We start from the raw sequence: 18,945 nt of genomic DNA on the forward strand, positions 1-18,945 counted from the left end.
CGGATCTCGTACCTGTTTAAAATCCTGTTACGCACATTCTCCGTTGTTCTCTGTGCTTGTTTTTTGCTTAGATCATTATTTATTATGCTGCCGGGTCTGATTCTGAAAATCCCCCAGGTAAGCTAAAAAACACACACCTGCCAGGGTGTACAGCTGCAATCCCATATGCATCCTTGAGTTCTTAGAGAGGGGTTTCACTCAATAAAATCGAAGTTGCAGAGGAATGGCAGTCGCTCTCCCCCTAGTGGTGAATTCTAAAACCGTTAGCTTTCCTGCTTCTGTTCAGTGGCAGCCCCTGGGGTTTAAAGAGGACCCACGAGCCTGGTAAATACAGCAGTGATCTGAGCAGAAGCAGCAATAGAGAACTGTACTACACTTGTGTAAAAGTGTATACAATATGCCACTGCAGAGCCATCGGAGACGGTGCAGCGAAGACTTCTTACTGTGATCTGCTGGTAGCTTTGCAATGAACAGAAGGGGGGTCATTCACAGCTGATAACTGCACTAAAAAATGGATACAAGCACACAGACACAAAATGAAATAATAAAACAGTAAGCATATTGGTGCCATTTCTGACAGGGAGATCAGTTGCCATTGCTGGCAAGCAAAGGCAGAATGCAAGGATTCACAAGGCAGCTCCACTGGGATAAGTGTGACAGGGTGTGGGGCTCTCACTCACCTTCAGGGGGCATTTTCTTGGGCATCGTGGAGACGGAGGAGGGCATGGACATGGCAGTGACCCTGAACCCTGCTGGCAGAGTCTCGATGGAGCCGGGCATCATGCTCAGACCGTGACTGTCGCGCGGACGAAAGCGCTTCCTCCACGACGGTGTTCTCCGGAAGGATTTATCATCACCCTGCACACGCAGACAGAACGCTCAATTCAAGAGACCAGCAGGGAATCACGTTTACCACACTGCCTGTGTTATTAGAGACAGCTTGAGATCTTTCAGCCAATCCGAGCGCATGTTTCGCCTTCTGTTCATGACATCAGCAGTGCCTCTTTTAATTTTATAACCAGAAAACATCATCTATTTAAGTGGGATAAAACTACTTTCTAGTAACAAAGCCAGGTTAATCTCAGCGTGAAGTTTTTCATTCTCGTACTCACCTCATCCAGTCGCCTGTCGGTCCCCAGGGCCAGGACGTTGTTGAATTCACGTTCTAAAACTTGCCTTGCCTTCACCACAAAAACAAAGAAACATGGATCACACTTCTATGGTCGCCCCCTGGGTAACTTGCAATGTGGAGGTTCTTGTTGCTGAAGTCTGGAATTCTGTGTAGGTTTGAGTCTCCCATATAAAGGATGGGTTTTACCGCAGTGAGACTCCAATCTAAGTTTTTCCTCCTGGTGTTTTTGTGTCAATTTACTTTGTATGTACAGGTCTGCAGCTGCATTTGAGGGTTAGGGTTGGAGTTAAGGTTAGGGTTAGGGTTAGGGTTGGAGTTAAGGTTAGGGTTAGGGTTAGGGTTAGGGTTGGAGTTAGGGTTGGAGCTAGGATTAGGGTTAGGGTTAGGGTTAGGGTCAGGGTTAGGGTTAGGGTTAGGGTTGGAGTTAGGGTTGGAGCTAGGGTTAGGGTTAGGTTTATGGTTTGGAGCTAGAGTTAGGACTAGGGCTAAGCTCTGCATCTGCTTAGCAATGGAATTCGGAACAGTGTGAATTGATTCCAAAAGGAGATTCCTCACCTGTGTGTTTTGCATTGGGATCTGCAGGATAAGTGCCAGGCTGCTGTAATCGAAGTTCTCATCCAGAGCAATGAGGGCCCCATGGACCCCGCTCTCCAGGAGATTGGTCCCGTACTCACGGAGCCCGATGGACTGCACCCAGTGCATCACCTGGTCGTTCGTCCACACCACAGCATCTGCACACAAACCAGCAAAGCCACACAGACAGGTCACTCAGAGTGCATGACCAGAGTGAGTCTCCATGCCTCAAGCCTGCCCTGCACTGGAGGCAGCACCATTTAGCAGCCTTGAGAGAAGCCAGCACATTCTAAAACTGATATCATGCTTCAGGTGAGGATGAGGAAGCTGACAGGCAAACCTTTGACTTCGAGCTGGCATTCCTGCCTCCTCCTCTCCAGCTCCTTCCTGTCGTAGTTCAGCCTCTTCAGGCACATGATGCCATACTGCAGACTGGCCCTGGGTGAGAGAAACGCCCTGGTTACTGCGCCCGCAGTCACACAGGGGCCCTTGTTATACAGTGTAAGGAAACAAATGCATTTCTTGGCATGAGTTCCGATGTTGTTCGGACAGGGAACACACGCAAGGTCACAACGTACCCCGGTTTGTCAATCCTGTCAGGTCAAGTAGGATGACTGCAGCTGGGCTCCAGTGCTGGATCCCTACAACAGGATGTGAAAGACAGAGCTTACCGGTGGAAGCTGTCCACCATCTTGAGGTGCGTGCGCAGGTCTTTCTTGGTCAGGTGGTCAAGCATGCGGGCGTCCACCAGACACTCCATGAAGTAGCTGCGGTACTGAGGCAGGCCCAGGCTGGGCAGCCACTCATTCCCAATCCACTCGTGATTCATGTCTCCGTACGCAAGCGTCTGCAGCCAGATACGAGGTTCAGGGAAACTTAGTATTAATTAGTCATTTAGCAGACACTAAAAGTGTTTCTAAATTCAGCACTGTGGAGGGTTTAATAGTTCTGGATAAAATATCTGGACTGGGTTCTCAATATTCTTTCTATTACATCGTTGTTTTTTTTTTCAGAAAGGAAAAATGTACTTGATAAAGTTTCTGTAGCAGAAGTACACAAGATGCTTAATTTCATGTCCTTCCCAAAAAATACACAGAGAACTTCCAAACTCACCTGAGCCCAACTGCCTCCTTCTTTCTCCTTCTTGTAGGACGAAAGCATGTCAGTACAGAGAGACAATCAGACTAAATGTTAGTGTTGTTAATGAGGTCTATCATGAGAGTCAGGGATTTCATTCAAATGATAGCATCGCCACAGCCATGTCATGGTCTTCAAACCCATTACTTTACATTGGTTTAACAGCCTTGTTTGATTCAGGCTTAATTTATACTTGTTTGGCATACATTTTTCAGAATTATTTCATTATGTTTTTAAAAATCAGTAAGTTAGTAAGAAAAATCTTTGACAAACTCATTTCATCTTCTGTGTGAATATTAAAAATGCTCATCAACGAGATTTTACTAACCGCTTTGGTAGGCGTTGTCATGGTTTCCATCTCCTCGTGAGTCACCCAGACGTTCCCAGAAGACTAAGGAAGAAAGAGGAGAAGAGAAGAGAGGGCAGGAGGGTGAGGTGAGGAGAGAAACAGGAGCGGAACTCTCCCTTTTCCATGTTGAAGTTTTTATCCTGAGAAAATTTAGGTAAAACTAAACATGGTTTAGAAAGTTCTGAGTTTCCATGCTTTACTCTCAGGAAGTCTGTTAGTTTGCACTTCCTGTCGTCACCGCAGCTGTGTCTTCAGAATCAAAGCACGTTACTGGCTGAACGCATGCCAGTCACTTGGAGAAGCAGCTGGTTGGTTAACAGCAGTATGGAAGCCGTTGAAAGGGGTGGGGACAGTTTCACCCCGCAGGTGACCAAGGGAATTGCAACACTAGCTGAAAGCATGGTTTGTAAGCAGAGGTTGCTTTAAGCTAGGGTGCAGCATGTTTTAAAATCAAACAAGCGGTGAATGGAGATGCACAAACAGGCAGGGTTCGTGAAGCTGAGCTCCAGTCCCTGCAGGAGCTCCTGGGTGCAGGGCAGCACTCACAGTTCTGGAGGTGAGGGGGGCGGAGGGGCTGGTGAGGGACACCATCTCCTGGATGGCCAGGCGCAGTTTGAGCCGGTGCAGGGGGTTGCTGATGCCAATCTCTCTCTGGATCTCGGTGTCGGACAGGGCTGACATGATGGCACCGCTCTTCACATTGGCACGGCAGGCAGCCACGTACCAGGCTGGCATCCCCACCCACAGCTAGAGAAACACGGAGAGGGCAGTCAGAGACTGCAAGGAGGACAGATGGGCACACAGCAGGGCGCGAGCAAAGTGAACTATTCTGAAAAAGAACATGAATGAATCCTGTATTTGATAACACTGCTGTTTGTGCACCCTATTTAAAAACTGCTTATTAATGTTATACGCTAAATGCACTTACCTCCATCTGAAACCACACGTTTCACAGATATATCGCAATGCAATTAAATACTGACATTGCAAGTCCGCTACCAGTATACACTTTAAACACAGAAGCTACTATGGGAAGAGCTTTTGCAATAAACATTGAGAGCTGTGATCTAATAATTGTGAGGCATCCTTCCTCATTCCATTCACATCAATGTGAATCACAGACTTAGGGGTACCTGCTGCTGTCTGGAGGGATCATCAATGTGAATCACAGACTATAGGGGTACCTGCTGCTCTCTGGAGGGATCATCAATGTGAATCACAGACTATAGGGGTACCTGCTGCTGTCTGGAGGGATCATCAATGTGAATCACAGACTATAGGGGTACCTGCTGCTGTCTGGAGGGATCATCAATGTGAATCACAGACTATAGGGGTACCTGCTGCTGTCTGGCGGGATCATCAATGTGAATCACAGACTATAGGGGTACCCGCTGCTGTCTGGAGGGATCATCAATGTGAATCACAGACTATAGGGGTACCTGCTGCTGTCTGGAGGGATCATCAATGTGAATCACAGACTATAGGGGTACCTGCTGCTGTCTGGAGGGATCATCAATGTCAATCACAGACTATAGGGGTACCTGCTGCTGTCTGGAGGGATCATCAATGTGAATCACAGACTATAGGGGTACCCGCTGCTGTCTGGAGGGATCATCAATGTGAATCACAGACTATAGGGGTACCCGCTGCTGTTTGGAGGGATCATCAATGTGAATCACAGACTATAGGGGTACCTGCTGCTGTCTGGCAGGATCATCAATGTGAATCACAGACTATAGGGGTACCTGCTGCTGTCTGGAGGGATCATCAATGTGAATCACAGACTATAGGGGTACCTGCTGCTGTCTGGAGGGATCATCAATGTGAATCACAGACTATAGGGGTACCTGCTGCTGTCTGGAGGGATCATCAATGTGAATCACAGACTATAGGGGTACCTGCTGCTGTCTGGAGGGATCATCAATGTGAATCACAGACTATAGGGGTACCTGCTGCTGTCTGGAGGGATCATCAATGTGAATCACAGACTATAGGGGTACCTGCTGCTGTCTGGAGGGATCATCAATGTGAATCACAGACTATAGGGGTACCTGCTGCTCTCTGGAGGGATCATCAATGTGAATCACAGACTATAGGGGTACCTGCTGCTGTCTGGCTGGATCACATCTATTCCCTGAGGAGATTAGAAGACCGAGCAGGTTTTGCTTCCTTAACCACAGAAGACACACACTTAAAAACAGCCTAATGATTCTGCAGCACCTCACCTCGAGCCAGGACACCACTGTGGGCCCGTCCCACTGGGCGAAAGGCAAGCCCTTCCTCCGAGCGTCTTCCAGAAGCTCATGCCTGGGAGGAGAGGAAGGCACTGAGCTTGTGGTATTGTAGTGAAGAGTACCAGTGACACTTACACTCTTTATACTGGGGATCGAGGGGCAAAGACAGCACATGGGCAGATACACTGCAGTGCCACTGGAATGGTGCTACCCCACTAGTAACATTGTCATACCTGACATTCCAATAGTAACACAATGGTATGAAGACACAATACACGCTGGTAATCTCTGACATCAGCATAGTACCGAAATGTGTTTCCTGGAAATGACCGCTGACCCTGAGATTTGGTATCACGGCATCTTAGTAGCTTCAGATAGAATTGTATTTGCTTTTTTATATTCACATTACTACAGTATGGTGTTTGCAATCACTCAGAGTGGTTCTGGGTCCTGTTGCTACCGGACGGAGTCATCGAAATCTGGAGAATTCGCGTTCTATTCCAATCAGGCGACAGCGCGACCTTTCAGCTCTGTCACCCCACCAGATAAAGACAGAAAACCGATAAGCCACAGAACCCAGATCCACTCACGATCACTGCTAACACCACACAATAGCCAGGTAACTGGAACAAAAGCAATTCAATGACATTTCATTCTGATTTTCAGACTGTAAAAGGCAGTCAAAACTATAAATCGAAAAGACAAAAACACAAGAGAAACTTCTATGAAGTTAAATGAAAACGCAACCAAACAACAGCAGGAGAGCGACGCTTACCTCTCTCTGGGTGTCATGGGATGGGAGGGTGAATGGAAAAAGAAAAGCAGACATTGTTTTTAATGCACTGGTTGAAAACTCCCTCTGTGAGATCCATGCACACATTAACAAGCACGGCAACCGTTAGGCGGAGAAACAAACAGAAAGAAGGCAGTTTTCAACCCACATCTCACAACGTACAGCAAGACACACGAGGAGCCTTGTGAAATAAATGGCAAGTTTAACATGAAAATGGAAACTCAGAATCGGAGGATTAAACGCACACAGAAATACAAACATAACAGTGCAGTGCAGTGCTAGGTGGAAGATGGAAATGCCATTTAATAACTTTTAATGCTGAATGAATTAAAAAAAAAACTGGAATTAATCCTACGTACTTCTTCTTGAATCTCCGGTCTCGCTCAGCCTGCGTTCCCAGCTTCCCCAGTCCCAGAAAATCCTGGAACCCGATCTCAAAATCTGAAACGAGTCCCAGTATCACACACACACAAGAATCTCCACTCCTCAGGACTCCTGTGAGTCCCAGTATCACACACACAAGAATCTCCACTCCTCAGGACTCCTGTGAGTCCCAGTATCACACACACAAGAATCTCCACTCCTCAGGACTCCTGTGAGTCCCAGTATCACACACACAAGAATCTCCACTCCTCAGGACTCCTGTGAGTCCCAGTATCACACACACAAGAATCTCCACTCCCCAGGACTCCTATGAGTCCCAGTATCACACACACACAAGAATCTCCACTCCTCTGGACTCCTGTGAGTCCCAGTATCACACACACAAGAATCTCCACTCCTCAGGACTCCTGTGAGTCCCAGTATCACACACACAAGAATCTCCACTCCTCAGGACTCCTGTGAGTCCCAGTATCACACACACACAAGAATCTCCACTCCTCAGGGCTCGTGTGAGTCCCAGTATCACACACACAAGAATCTCCACTCCTCAGGACTCCTGTGAGTCCCAGTATCACACACACACAAGAATCTCCACTCCCCAGGACTCCTATGAGTCCCAGTATCACACACACACAAGAATCTCCACTCCTCTGGACTCCTGTGAGTCCCAGTATCACACACACAAGAATCTCCACTCCTCAGGACTCCTGTGAGTCCCAGTATCACACACACAAGAATCTCCACTCCTCAGGACTCCTGTGAGTCCCAGTATCACACACACAAGAATCTCCACTCCTCAGGACTCCTGTGAGTCCCAGTATCACACACACAAGAATCTCCACTCCCCAGGACTCCTGTGAGTCCCAGTATCACACACACAAGAATCTCCACTCCCCAGGACTCCTGTGAGTCCCAGTATCACACACACAAGAATCTCCACTCCTCCAGACTCCTGTATGCCACTGCATAACCCTGTGACAACTTACTGCGGTTCTAGAATATATATGAAGTGTTTAGAACAATAAAAGACCACTCTTATTTGTATTCGTTTCCATGAAAAGATCATTTTACTTTTTTTTTTTTAATCTATCCAATATAGTGACCAAACCCAACGCACCAGGCCAACATTTGTACTCCAAATTGTTATTAGCATTTCCTGCGACATCTGAACCCTAATAAGAAACCCCCTGAGACCCCTTGGAAAGCCCTGCAATGAAACGTGTGACGGGCTTGTTTGTGGTTGGGTATGTCTATCGGAGTTCTCCTGTGCTGTACCCTACCTGTAATCCCAGCTCCCTGCCCCCTGCCCATCTGCAGGAGCCTGGCCTTCTCCTTCTTGCCAAACAGCCGTACGATTGAGAAGTTGATGCCCTTCTTCTTGCTGCCCCTGTGGAGGGAGTCTTGGCTGCTGTTACGACTGCTGTTCTGGTCGTCCGGCCTGCAACACATTTCTCCTTTTATTGTTCTGTGTGTCCAATTATTATTTCGATTTTCTCCCAATTTGGAATGCACAATCGCTTTTCCCCTCGTCCCGTCCTCTGATCCTACGACCAAGCCAGCGAGCTACCGGCCCCTGGAGGACAAAGGCCAGCCCTGTAGGACCTTTGAGCTCGCTGGGCACCTGGCCAGTAGGGTGCGCTGTAGCGTGACGAGGAGAAACAGTCCCTGCGGTTTTGTCTTACTAACCCCTGCACGTCGCACAGCCAGGATGCAAACCTGCGCTGTATGACCCACGCAGAAGCTCTTCCACCAGGAGAAGCCACTTGGGAACCGCGTCTGCATTTTACACACAGTAGGGTTTGTGCAGCCTATTTAACTCCAGGATAGTTGCAGTCCAATAAAGCAGTCGGAATCAATGTTTGGAAGCAGTTTGGAAGGAGATGGAAGGAAAGCGGCTGGCTTACCCTTTGCCGTCTTCCTGGCTGGTGGAGAGCAGGGACTGGGACATCTGCTCCAGACGCAGGCTGCGCGGGGAGGGAGGGGGCGACATCTCACACTTGATGGTGGGCTTGTCCTCCCGACTGTCATCCCAGGACACTGGAGACTGGAGCACAGGGTCCCCGGTTACACTCGAACCCAGCCCCACTCCTCTGACCGACCGGGGGAGAAAGTGACTGCACCTTTAGAACCGCATTTCATTCCCTTCAGTACTGACGTGGGTTCAATACTGATTGAAGTCTCCAGCTCAAACCCAGGTGAAGCATTATATGGTGAAGTCACTTTCAACCCGTAGTGCAGAACGGGAGCAATGCTGAGGCTTTCAATGACAATTGCACACAGACACACAGGCACACACATGACATTAATGGGATATGCAGGAAACAACTTACCATGTGCAATACTGTATGTGTGCTTTGTGTATGCGTGTGTGTGTGACAGTATACAGCAGCATCCACTGCGAGGACCTCAGAGTCCATCAGTGCCCGATGTAACAATTTTAAAACACGACTCTCGAGGACCAGAGCCCTGTCTCAACTGAGTCTGAGCTGCTCAGCTGCGAAGCTGGTTTACAACTTTGAATGCAGAAGTATTTAGGTCCAGGTCCCATGACTAAGGGGTTGATTTGATCAAGCCTAAACTTGAGCGTTTTACAGCACTGGTGAATCCCACTGCATTGCATCAACCGCCTATCCGTGGTAATGCTGCGATTGCTTCTAAAAATAGGATGCTGCAGTTCCGATGGATCCTTTGGTATTGTGAAATCCAGCTGCAGTACGGGTCATCCCTGTGGGATACGCCTCGATTGAATCAGAGTGGGAGTCAATGGAAAGATAATCACAAGCAATGGGATAAAAACACCAGACTGGGAGAGAGGGGGAGAGGATTCATGATCGGTGTCTGACAAATCGAAAAACAAGCAAGAGCTGCACTTACAAGTACTTTCCTACGATGTTTCCTCAAATCGCTGGGCTGATCGGCAAGAAGAGAAAAGCAGACACATGCAAACAGAGATATTGTTAAGCAGTGTATCCTGAGCTAGAGCCTGTATACAATACAGTGGTTTCTTTCCCCCCATTCAAGGTGAAACTCTACAGGGAAAGCCACAGATATCGACACACCCAACATTGAGGGGATTCCTAAGAGCCTACATGGAAACAGTAGAGATGAATAAAGGGCATAATAGGATATTTAAAAAAAAAAAAATCATATTCATGTGCAAATGTAGATAAACATTAAACCCCGTTGGAAATCCTAGCAATGGTGTATCCTGGACAGAGCTGGTAGTTAGTACTGGTTTTGAACTTGTGAACAGTGCATTTGAAAAGTCTGTTTTACTGTTAAATTCAGTTAAAAAATACTCCCAACCTGTTCTGATTCCCAGCTAGCAGGGACATGCTTTATTTATCTTTTACTGAGAATGGGACCCAGTGCTGTGAACTCCGCTCCGCTCACCAGAGTCATGATGCCCAGCTCATGAGCGGCTGAGCGGGAAGACAGCTTGGGCGTGGAGAGGCCGCTGACGGGGGGGGAGGAGCTGGCGAGCGACAGGGCGGTGAGCGAGGTGGGGATGGAGGAGCGGGACCGCAGGGGGCGCATGTTGAGCCCGTCCATACTGCCACTCGTCACCCGATTCTCAATCTCCTCGGCACGCAGCTCTGCCGACTCCTTCTCCTCCTGGATCATCCTAACAAACAAAAACACGAAAAGAGCCTCAGAGATCACAAGCACAGCAAGAACCTCAGAGATCACAAGCACAGCAAGAACCTAAGAGATCACAAGCACAGCAAGAACCTAAGAGATCACAAGCACAGCAAGAACCTTAGAGATCACAAACACAGCAAGAACCTTAGAGATCACAAACAACAGCAAGAACCTCAGAGATCACAAGCACAGCAAGAACCTAAGAGATCACAAGCACAGCAAGAACCTAAGAGATCACAAACAACAGCAAGAACCTCAGAGATCACAAGCACAGCAAGAACCTAAGAGATCACAAGCACAGCAAGAACCTAAGAGATCACAAACAACAACAATAACCTCAGAGATCACAAGCACAGCAAGAACCTCAGAGATCACAAGCACAGCAAGAACCTAAGAGATCACAAGCACAGCAAGAACCTAAGAGATCACAAGCACAGCAAGAACCTAAGAGATCACAAACAACAGCAAGAACCTCAGAGATCACAAGCACAGCAAGAACCTCAGAGATCACAAGCACAGCAAGAACCTAAGAGATCACAAGCACAGCAAGAACCTAAGAGATCACAAACAACAGCAAGAACCTCAGAGATCACAAGCACAGCAAGAACCTAAGAGATCACAAGCACAGCAAGAACCTCAGAGATCACAAGCACAGCAAGAACCTAAGAGATCACAAGCACAGCAAGAACCTAAGAGATCACAAGCACAGAAAGAACCTCAGAGATCACAAACAACAGTTGTTTCACGAGTTCGCTGCCCACCTGATCTCCTCGTTGATGGCGTCCAGCTGTTCTTGCAGCATCAGAGCCAGGGTCTGGGCGTCAGAGTGACCGCTGGGCGAGAGCACATCCACCGAGCTGAAGATGGTCTCGCGGTCATCGTCGTCGATGTCCGACAGCTCGGGGTCACTCTCGATGGGTTGGGTCACGCTGGCCAGGACACTGAGCGGCTGGGCGCGGTCCCATTCCTGATCCATTATCGGCAGGATCTGATGCAATCAGACGAGCAGAAGCTTTCACACCCGCCTCACTACATTCTGCTAAAGAAGTCATGTCGCTGGAGCTGCCAGAGCTGGAATCCTTTAAGAGCTGAATCGACACTATCAGTCAGCTGTGTAGCAAGCTCTGATGGGCTGAATCGCCTCTTCTCGTTTGGAACTTTGCTTCTCTTGTTTCTCAAGGCGTTATTATTCAATTCAGCTCTCAGAGGACACATCATTGCATTATCAAGGCAACACTGGCGTTAAAATGAAGTGTGTTACTTTCCAGCTATAAACCCACAGGGAACTGCCACTGATTTATTAATATGCACTACCGAGGGGCAATCGCTCCTCAGAAGTGTTCATTCAATATGATGTTCAAAGAGTTTCTACACACTAAAGCTAATGAAAGGCAAGAATAAATAATATAAAATAATATTTTGTTATATTCATTATTTTTTTTAAACTGGTAAATCATTAAACACAAAATAAGCTTTTAACCCATTGTTTCAGCTCAAAGAGATACCCAAGCCCTCTTATTACAGTTATATTTATTATCAATACTAATAATACTAATATGACTACTACTACTACTATCATTATTTATCAAGCCAGTGTTACATGTCTAGCTGCCCCTGCAGTTACACATGCTATACTGGAAACACAATGATCAGCAGTACCAGGAAATCAGATTTGTAAAGAACTCACATGTTGCGGATGTCCATTTATAGAAGCAGAAATCAATGGAAGCACAAGACATCAGTTAGAGGTGAACAGAAAGACAACGCAGACACTAGAGCTCTTGGTAAAGCACAGCCACAGTGCAGCAGCATGTGCATGCATATAGCAAGACACAGGACAGATGCCTGATTGTGAGACTCTCAGGAAAGCATGCTGAAGAACAGCCTGATCATATCTAATGAAGCAGTTCTCTCTGTGCAAACAAGCTGGAAGCGTTCTTTATACTTGTGTGGCACACCAGGTAACCTGTAAGGGTTATTGATGTATTTCATTGGCTACAGTGTAGATCCACACATGGCCAACAATCTACATGAAGGGTTATGACTAGAGGCAACCCAAATCTAAGAACGGAATTCCTCGGAAATCTCGGAATTCACAGACACCCGCGGAACCCGCTAAAGTGACCTGAAATATAGAACTTCGTGGTTCGGTTCTAGTTTCAAAAACTAGGTTTTAATTAAAGACTGGAGATCAGGCTTGGAACACGTGCCCCAATGAGAAGTCTCTCGTGATGCCATGTGATGTTTGACAGTTTCTAAAGATACAGCTCACAGAAATGCTTGCTATGTAGCACTGAACCCAGACATTGTTCCATATGATTCTGTCGATATGAATACAAACACGAAACACAGATGCCCAGCACTGTGTGGTTTCGGGTGCCCCTGGGAGTGCCTCTCTTATGACCAGGGCAAGTTGCTGCACCTTGGTGGGTTCGTCCCGCAGGGCTGCCAGGCGTCCCTTCTGCGCCCGTCGGATCACCGCTGGCGTGCCGAAGTGGTCAACCTGCGTGTCGAGTGCCGAGCCCAGAGAGAAGCGGACATCCGTGGTGCTGCCGACGAGAGAGCTGCAGACAGGGAGAGAGACAGAGAGAGAGAGAGACCGGAGAGAGGGGACAGGAATGAAGGCTTCCGAACAGCACAGGCCAAAACCTACTGAAGGAAAACTGAAAAATCCAGGCCATGGGGTCTTGAAATAAAAAGTCTTAAAAGGATTCAACGATTTACAGTAAGGAAACTGCGGCGTAAAAAAAAGAAATCAAATAAAAAAGGGCTCTGTGTTTACCGTGGGTGCACACTGTCCCCGAAGGCTCCGCTTCTCCTCTTCAGCTGCTCCATTTCCGCACGCAGTTTTTCAATTTCAGTCGCCAACCTTTCCTGGTAACAAGGTTGAACACAAACAAGAACTGCACTTTAGAGTTGAATCATTTCGGGTCCCTATTTGATCACTTCCTGTGCTGTAGGTCACAATCACTGGAGGCAGCCCTGCTTTCCTCTACCCATACGGAGCTGAATCTGAATCGAACGAGTGGCTCCTAAGATATAGCCTTGGCTGGCATTCGCTGTAAATACTATACCTTGCTATGGTAAGAGTCTTCCAGTTGCTTTTGTGTGTTTTCCAGATCTTGAATCAAGGTATTCTGTAAAAAAAAAAAAAACCACACACACGATATATTTATGAATAAGTCTTATAATGGCATTTCAGAATAACCGTGTAGCACAGACAATCCATTAGAAATGATCAGAGAATGCTCAAGAAGCGGAATCATTAATAAAGCAGCTGTTCTCGTTTCAGAGACGCGCGGGACGCTGCGGGGTTGAGATTGAAGACGATGCCGTGGCGATTGCATTGCAGTGGCTGCAGATATTCACCTTGTCCTCCAGAGCGGCCATGCGCTCCTTCAAGTGCAGCTGCAGCCTCTCGTTGGACTCAGTGAGGAGACGGTCGACGGTGTCCGAGAGTCGCTTGTTGTGTTCTTCGTTCATCTTCTCCCTCTGCCTCGCCTGCAACACGGCCAACATTAAACTATACCAAGCAAAGTCAAGGGTTTTGCACGGTCTGGGAGCTGAATGTTGCAAACACAGTTTTTGAAATCTTTTAACACATGTTATAAAATAGAAGTTAATTTCGGCACTCTTAACATCAGTTTTCCTCAATACTAGGTAAATTTTAATAGAAAACTGCTGCAGTGTGTCCTGCACTCACTGGGTGCTGTTTCCAAGGCAGCCACTAGATGGCACTATTCATCACAGACAGCGTCTCAGTATCTATTGACATCATACATTCACTTCCTGTGCAGCAGCGAATAGGACCCCCTCACACAAGTCCTAGTGTGCTCAGGTAGGACCCTAATAAGTGCTGCACAGGAAGTGAGCATGTAGTGTGGTGGCAGCTGAGGAAATGACACCTTACCCGGCCCAGTTCCTGGTTTTTCTCTTCAAGCTGAGCCTCCAGCTGTCGGGAGCGCTCCTCGATACTGCCATGCCTCTCCTCAGCCTGGTAACAAGAAGAAACGAACAGGTGCCAACTTAGAGAGGGCTTCTATAGAAACTATAGCACCCGCGCGACTCCCCTGCTCTTTCAGCATTCAAACCTACTTTCTAAAATGTACATTTAGAGCAGCCCTGCGTCCTCAGGACAGCTCTTCTTGAACAATCCCCAAGTCCAGCAGGTACACCCGGGTGCGAGCTTTAACCTGTCCCCCTGCAACACTTCCTGTGTACAAAATACCACACTTGGTACGTTACAAAAAAAAAATAGAAAGATAACGCGCAAATCCATCCTTCTTAATCTAAGAAAAAGTACAAAACACCCAGAACTATCAATTGTAACACAATTCACAGTCAGGGCTGTCAGAGACCAGAGCAGCGCCTGATTAATCTACACTATATATGGATCTTTTACAAGGAGATAGATTCGTTCTGCCAAGTCTTTAATGGAGAGAGAGAGAGAGAGAGAGAGAGAGAGAGAGAGAGAGAGAGAGAGAGAGAGAGAGAGAGAGAGAGAGGGGAGGGGGAGAGAGAGAGAGAGAGAGGAGCGGGAGAGAGAGAGAGGAGCGGGAGAGAGAGAGGGAGGAGAGAGAGAGATAGGAGGGGGGTAAGAGAGAGAGGGAAAGATGGAGAGAGAGAGAGAGAGAGGAGGGGGAGAGAGGGAGGAGAGAGAGAGAGAGAGAGAGAGAGAGAGAGAGAGAGAGAGAGAGAGAGAGAGAGACAGAGAGACAGAGAGACAGAGAGAGAGGAGACCCGCTGACTCTCTCTGCATGGATTTTGCCGACAGCTAAAGCCTCTAGTCACGGAAGCTGTGCTCATTAATTTCTAATTCTCCACCACGGTTTTGTAAGACTTCTTAAAAATGCAGAAAGCTGGAGACAGGATCCCTGAATGCTGGTGTGCAGGCAAATTCTTTCTTCTTCTGTGCAGAGCACGAGGACTTTGTGAACGGAGGGTGAAAAGCTTCTCTGAAAGCACCGGGGCTTTGAATCCAAACATGCAAACACCTCTACAGCCCAAGCATTTCATTCAGAATCACTGCAGCTGCAATACGTTCAGGATCCTTCCTGTGGTGTGATGGGTTATATGTGTTTATACATTAAGTAGTGCATAAGTTAATTCAATTAATATTGGAAAATAAATTAGTTAAGCCTTTTTTTGCATTATTATTTTTTTTTATTAGTCATTAAGCGGACACTTTTACCCAAGTAAAGTAAAGCCAGTCCCTGCGAGGGCCAGTGCTCTGCCTGCCCGCCCTGCCCTGTACTTGCCTTGGTCAGGGCGGCCCCTCTCTGTGCCAGCTCCGCCTCCACCTCGGGCAGGGTCTCAGCCTTGCGCATCGTCTGCTGCAGCTTCTGCTCTGCCAGCTCCAGCAGCTCCTGGATGTTCCTGGCCTTCTCCTCGCTCTGAGAGACACACGCAGAGCACAGCATGGGCAGGAGTGTGGGAGTGTGCAGAGACAAGCACCGCACACACACACACACACACACACACACACACACACGCCTGTTTGATCCATGTCTGCTTTTACTATGAGTTTAAATCACACGTCCTGAGCTTGTTACCTCTACACACTGTTGCTAATCCAGCTCATAGTAAAACCTGGAATGGGTGACACTGCTCTACAGCAGGAGTCCCAGCCCTGCTCACCTGTCTGTAGAGAGACTCCTTGTTCACCAGCTCGTTCTCCAGCTTGTCATTGAGGTCGTGTATTGAAGTGGTTTCTCTCTGCGCACCCAGGTAGCGTTTCTCTAGAGTTGTAATTCTCTCCTCCATGTCTTCCTTCTGAGCCAGAGCCTAGGACACAGGCACACAGTAAAGCAAAACAAAACCACATGCAGCCGTCCCTCCAAGCTTACAAATACCAGTAGAAGTGAGCCGAGGTCTCAGAATCTGCACCACTTTTAAAGTCGGTGATTTTAAAGTCAGAAATTGCTCTAAAAGTGTATGTTGTATACAATTGTCTACAGAAGCCTCAGCATTGTGGCACTTGTGCGTTTGATACCAGCATGAAGCATCGTCAGCGTTTCATCTGTGTGGCGCAGAAGGGGGACGCAGTGATCGCTAGCGGCCTCAGTTCGCGCTCTGTCCAGCGGTGTCCAGCTGTGAGACATGCATGTGACCGCTGGCCCCCTCACCTCGCGGATGTCCCGCTGGTATTTGCTGCTCATCTCCTCGCTCTTCAGCAGGTCTTTGTGGGCGGTGTTGAGGTCAGCCTCCAGCTCGGCCACGCGGGCGGTCAGTGTGGCCACGCGCTCCTTGCTCTGCACGAGCTCCACGTTGCTCTTCTCCAGCAGCTCCTGTAACTGCAGAGCCCGGCTCACCTCGTCATGGGCGTCGATGGAGCCGTTCGGGAGCCTCTAACGCAACACAAAGCAGACAGCGACACGTTTCACCCAGAACCAGAAGCAGAGCTAACAACAGAGAACCACACAGAACACACATGATATTAAACAAGAAAGGAAGGGGAAGCACCCGGGATTGCTTTAACAATCTCTGGGGATCCCGGGAACACCACGCAAAATACTGATGCAATACCGGGGAATTCCACAGTGCTGTAAAATGCTCTATTTAAAAAAGTTTCATCAAATCAACCAGTTCCATTTTAAATAGTCTGACCTCAAAAAAATGCTGCAATTCGATTCCACAGTGTGATATTCATATGCAGCTTTTATCTTTTCAGCCTGACAGAGAATTCATTTGAAGTGTTAATTAACAGAGCCTTGTGATTCTGCAATGGGAGGCCACAGCGAGCTGCAGACATGTGGGTTATCTTTCACTGAGGACAAGGACACGAAGGCTTTGCTTACAAGCAGGACCATCTGAGGTACATCCCAAGTCACATTAACACAAAAGAAACCCATCACGGTCTATATTGCATTGTGTAAAGAATGCCGTGCACGCTAGCACATTCCCATCACTACCAGTGACCCACCTTCCAGGTTGGCTTGGGCACTGGTTCCGTCCCATCAACGTGATCTCCTTCGGGCTTGTCCTTCCTCTGGGGGTGCCCTTGTCTTAGCACTGAAAGCTGGGAAGAAACACAAGAACATAGAGGAGGATTCAATCAGAAAACACAGCAAGGCCTTCTGGTTTTTCAGATATATTCCGATCCTGGGACTAAATCACATTATGGCATCACATAGCTACAGTGCAGAACCATTACAGTGCATTTGCACTGGAGATCACAGAAGATAGTGTGACGGCTGCTCAGGGTTTAAGTTGAAATGAGCTCCATTCATTAAAATAAAATAAAACGCGTTTTACTGTCGCTCTCAATCTCTGGTATTTATAGAATGGTGCAGTACTTTGTAAAATATATAAAAAGTACACATTGTTATGCCAGCTGAAATATTTTTAATATTGAGGAAGTGTTTTTTGTTTTTTTGTTTCAGGGGGGAAAGGTTATTGGTTGCACTCAGGTGTACCAGATGCACTTGGAGTTTAGACATGATTCAGCTCTGATCAGGCAATGACTAAGCTTTAAACTTCCACGCTCGAATAAATAAGCCACCTCGATGTGACGACTGTAAATGATCTAAAAAAAAAAAAAAAAAGCATGCATTACTTGAGAAAACATTGACGTGTCATATCCCCTTCTAAAAGTTCCCCATAGTCAAGCCTAGCAATGTGTCATGCAGCCCAGTGAAAGCTTAACCACTATGTCTGCATTTGTGGTTACAGCGCTTTTAACCTGATCTCACGCAGAACTGAGGGATTTGTGAAACGCAATGGGAATGTGAAGCTGGTGCTTTGTGGAATGCATCGCTGTACAAGCTGCATGTGTGTGGTACCTCTTGGCTGGCGGCTGCTAGCTGCCCCTCTAAGGTTGTCACTCTCTCCAGAGATACTCTCAGTCGCTCGCGCACCTACACAGAGGGAAAGAAGTTCATTTAGGAGATCAGGGGAGGCTGAAGAGTCTATTTAAAATACACAGAGTGGCCCACAAAACCGGAGAATTTAGATCAATTAAAAAAATCCAACAATCACGACGTATGAAAATCAATTCATAGGGTCATGTGACGTGTTTCACTAGAACTATGTGTGTGCAACTATTCAGCAACGGGAAAGGATCTCAGCGATAGTGGGGCTCACACGACCGTCACTCAATGCAGTGGCAGCACATCTGAGACCTGCAATAGCCTGACAGGTAATAAGTCTTCTCAGAGAGTTTCTTCAGCTGCACCCACTCGAAGGTCATTTCTCCTCACATGCTGGAGTCAGCGTGTCAGCTGTATATTAATGGAAGCGGGTGACCCTGTTTCAGCGAAGGCCTCCTCATTCTCCACGCCTCTCACCTTTTCATCCAGCGCTTTGTGATGCTCGAAGAGGGACTTCAAGGCTTTCAGGACCTCCACCTCGCTGGAGACTCCAGAGGGAGGCTGGGCCTGTCTCTTCACTACCGTCATCCTCAGGGACCGCTCGTGTCTCGAAACGAGGCTCTCCAGGTGTTCCAGTAGCAGCTGCCAGGGACACACACACACACACACACACACACACACACACACACAGTCACAATGAGAGCGCTGGCACACTCCAGCTATCACAATGGGGTTACACTGCCACGTCACTCACTCTCGTGTTGTTCCTCTCTGCTTTCAGTTCAGAGATCTCCTCTTCTTTTTCCAGCAGCTGTTCCCTGCACCCGTTCAGCTCCTTCGTTAGGGTGGCAAACTCCTGGAAGCACAAAGGACCCAGCAGTCAGCAGTCTGCC

General features: G+C 47.7%; 1 protein-coding gene across 13 annotated transcripts in view; it reads right to left on the reverse strand.

Moving 5' to 3' along the window:
- LOC117428121 (liprin-alpha-2) overlaps positions 1-18,945 on the reverse strand; it is a 38,370-nt gene that overhangs the window by 2,980 nt on the left and 16,445 nt on the right. For 4 of the 13 annotated variants that reach the window (XM_059005076.1, XM_059005074.1, XM_059005083.1 and 1 more), the window contains exons 2-28: positions 18,807-18,908; positions 18,530-18,694; positions 18,026-18,100; positions 17,167-17,262; positions 16,370-16,591; positions 15,882-16,028; positions 15,503-15,637; positions 14,155-14,238; positions 13,614-13,745; positions 13,319-13,381; positions 13,027-13,118; positions 12,667-12,808; positions 11,006-11,232; positions 9,996-10,227; positions 9,477-9,512; positions 8,507-8,646; positions 7,883-8,040; positions 6,578-6,659; positions 5,417-5,498; positions 3,738-3,938; positions 3,171-3,233; positions 2,819-2,848; positions 2,377-2,552; positions 2,046-2,143; positions 1,688-1,863; positions 1,113-1,181; positions 681-858 (exon numbers count right to left, since the gene is read on the reverse strand). In XM_059005076.1, the coding sequence (XP_058861059.1) occupies positions 681-858; positions 1,113-1,181; positions 1,688-1,863; positions 2,046-2,143; positions 2,377-2,552; positions 2,819-2,848; positions 3,171-3,233; positions 3,738-3,938; positions 5,417-5,498; positions 6,578-6,659; positions 7,883-8,040; positions 8,507-8,646; positions 9,477-9,512; positions 9,996-10,227; positions 11,006-11,232; positions 12,667-12,808; positions 13,027-13,118; positions 13,319-13,381; positions 13,614-13,745; positions 14,155-14,238; positions 15,503-15,637; positions 15,882-16,028; positions 16,370-16,591; positions 17,167-17,262; positions 18,026-18,100; positions 18,530-18,694; positions 18,807-18,908 (3,403 nt within the window). The other 9 variants (XM_059005077.1, XM_059005075.1, XM_059005081.1 and 6 more) reach the window with 7 other exon arrangements.

Source organism: Acipenser ruthenus, chromosome 30 (assembly GCF_902713425.1).
Source record: "Acipenser ruthenus chromosome 30, fAciRut3.2 maternal haplotype, whole genome shotgun sequence".
Lineage (NCBI taxonomy): Eukaryota > Metazoa > Chordata > Actinopteri > Acipenseriformes > Acipenseridae > Acipenser > Acipenser ruthenus.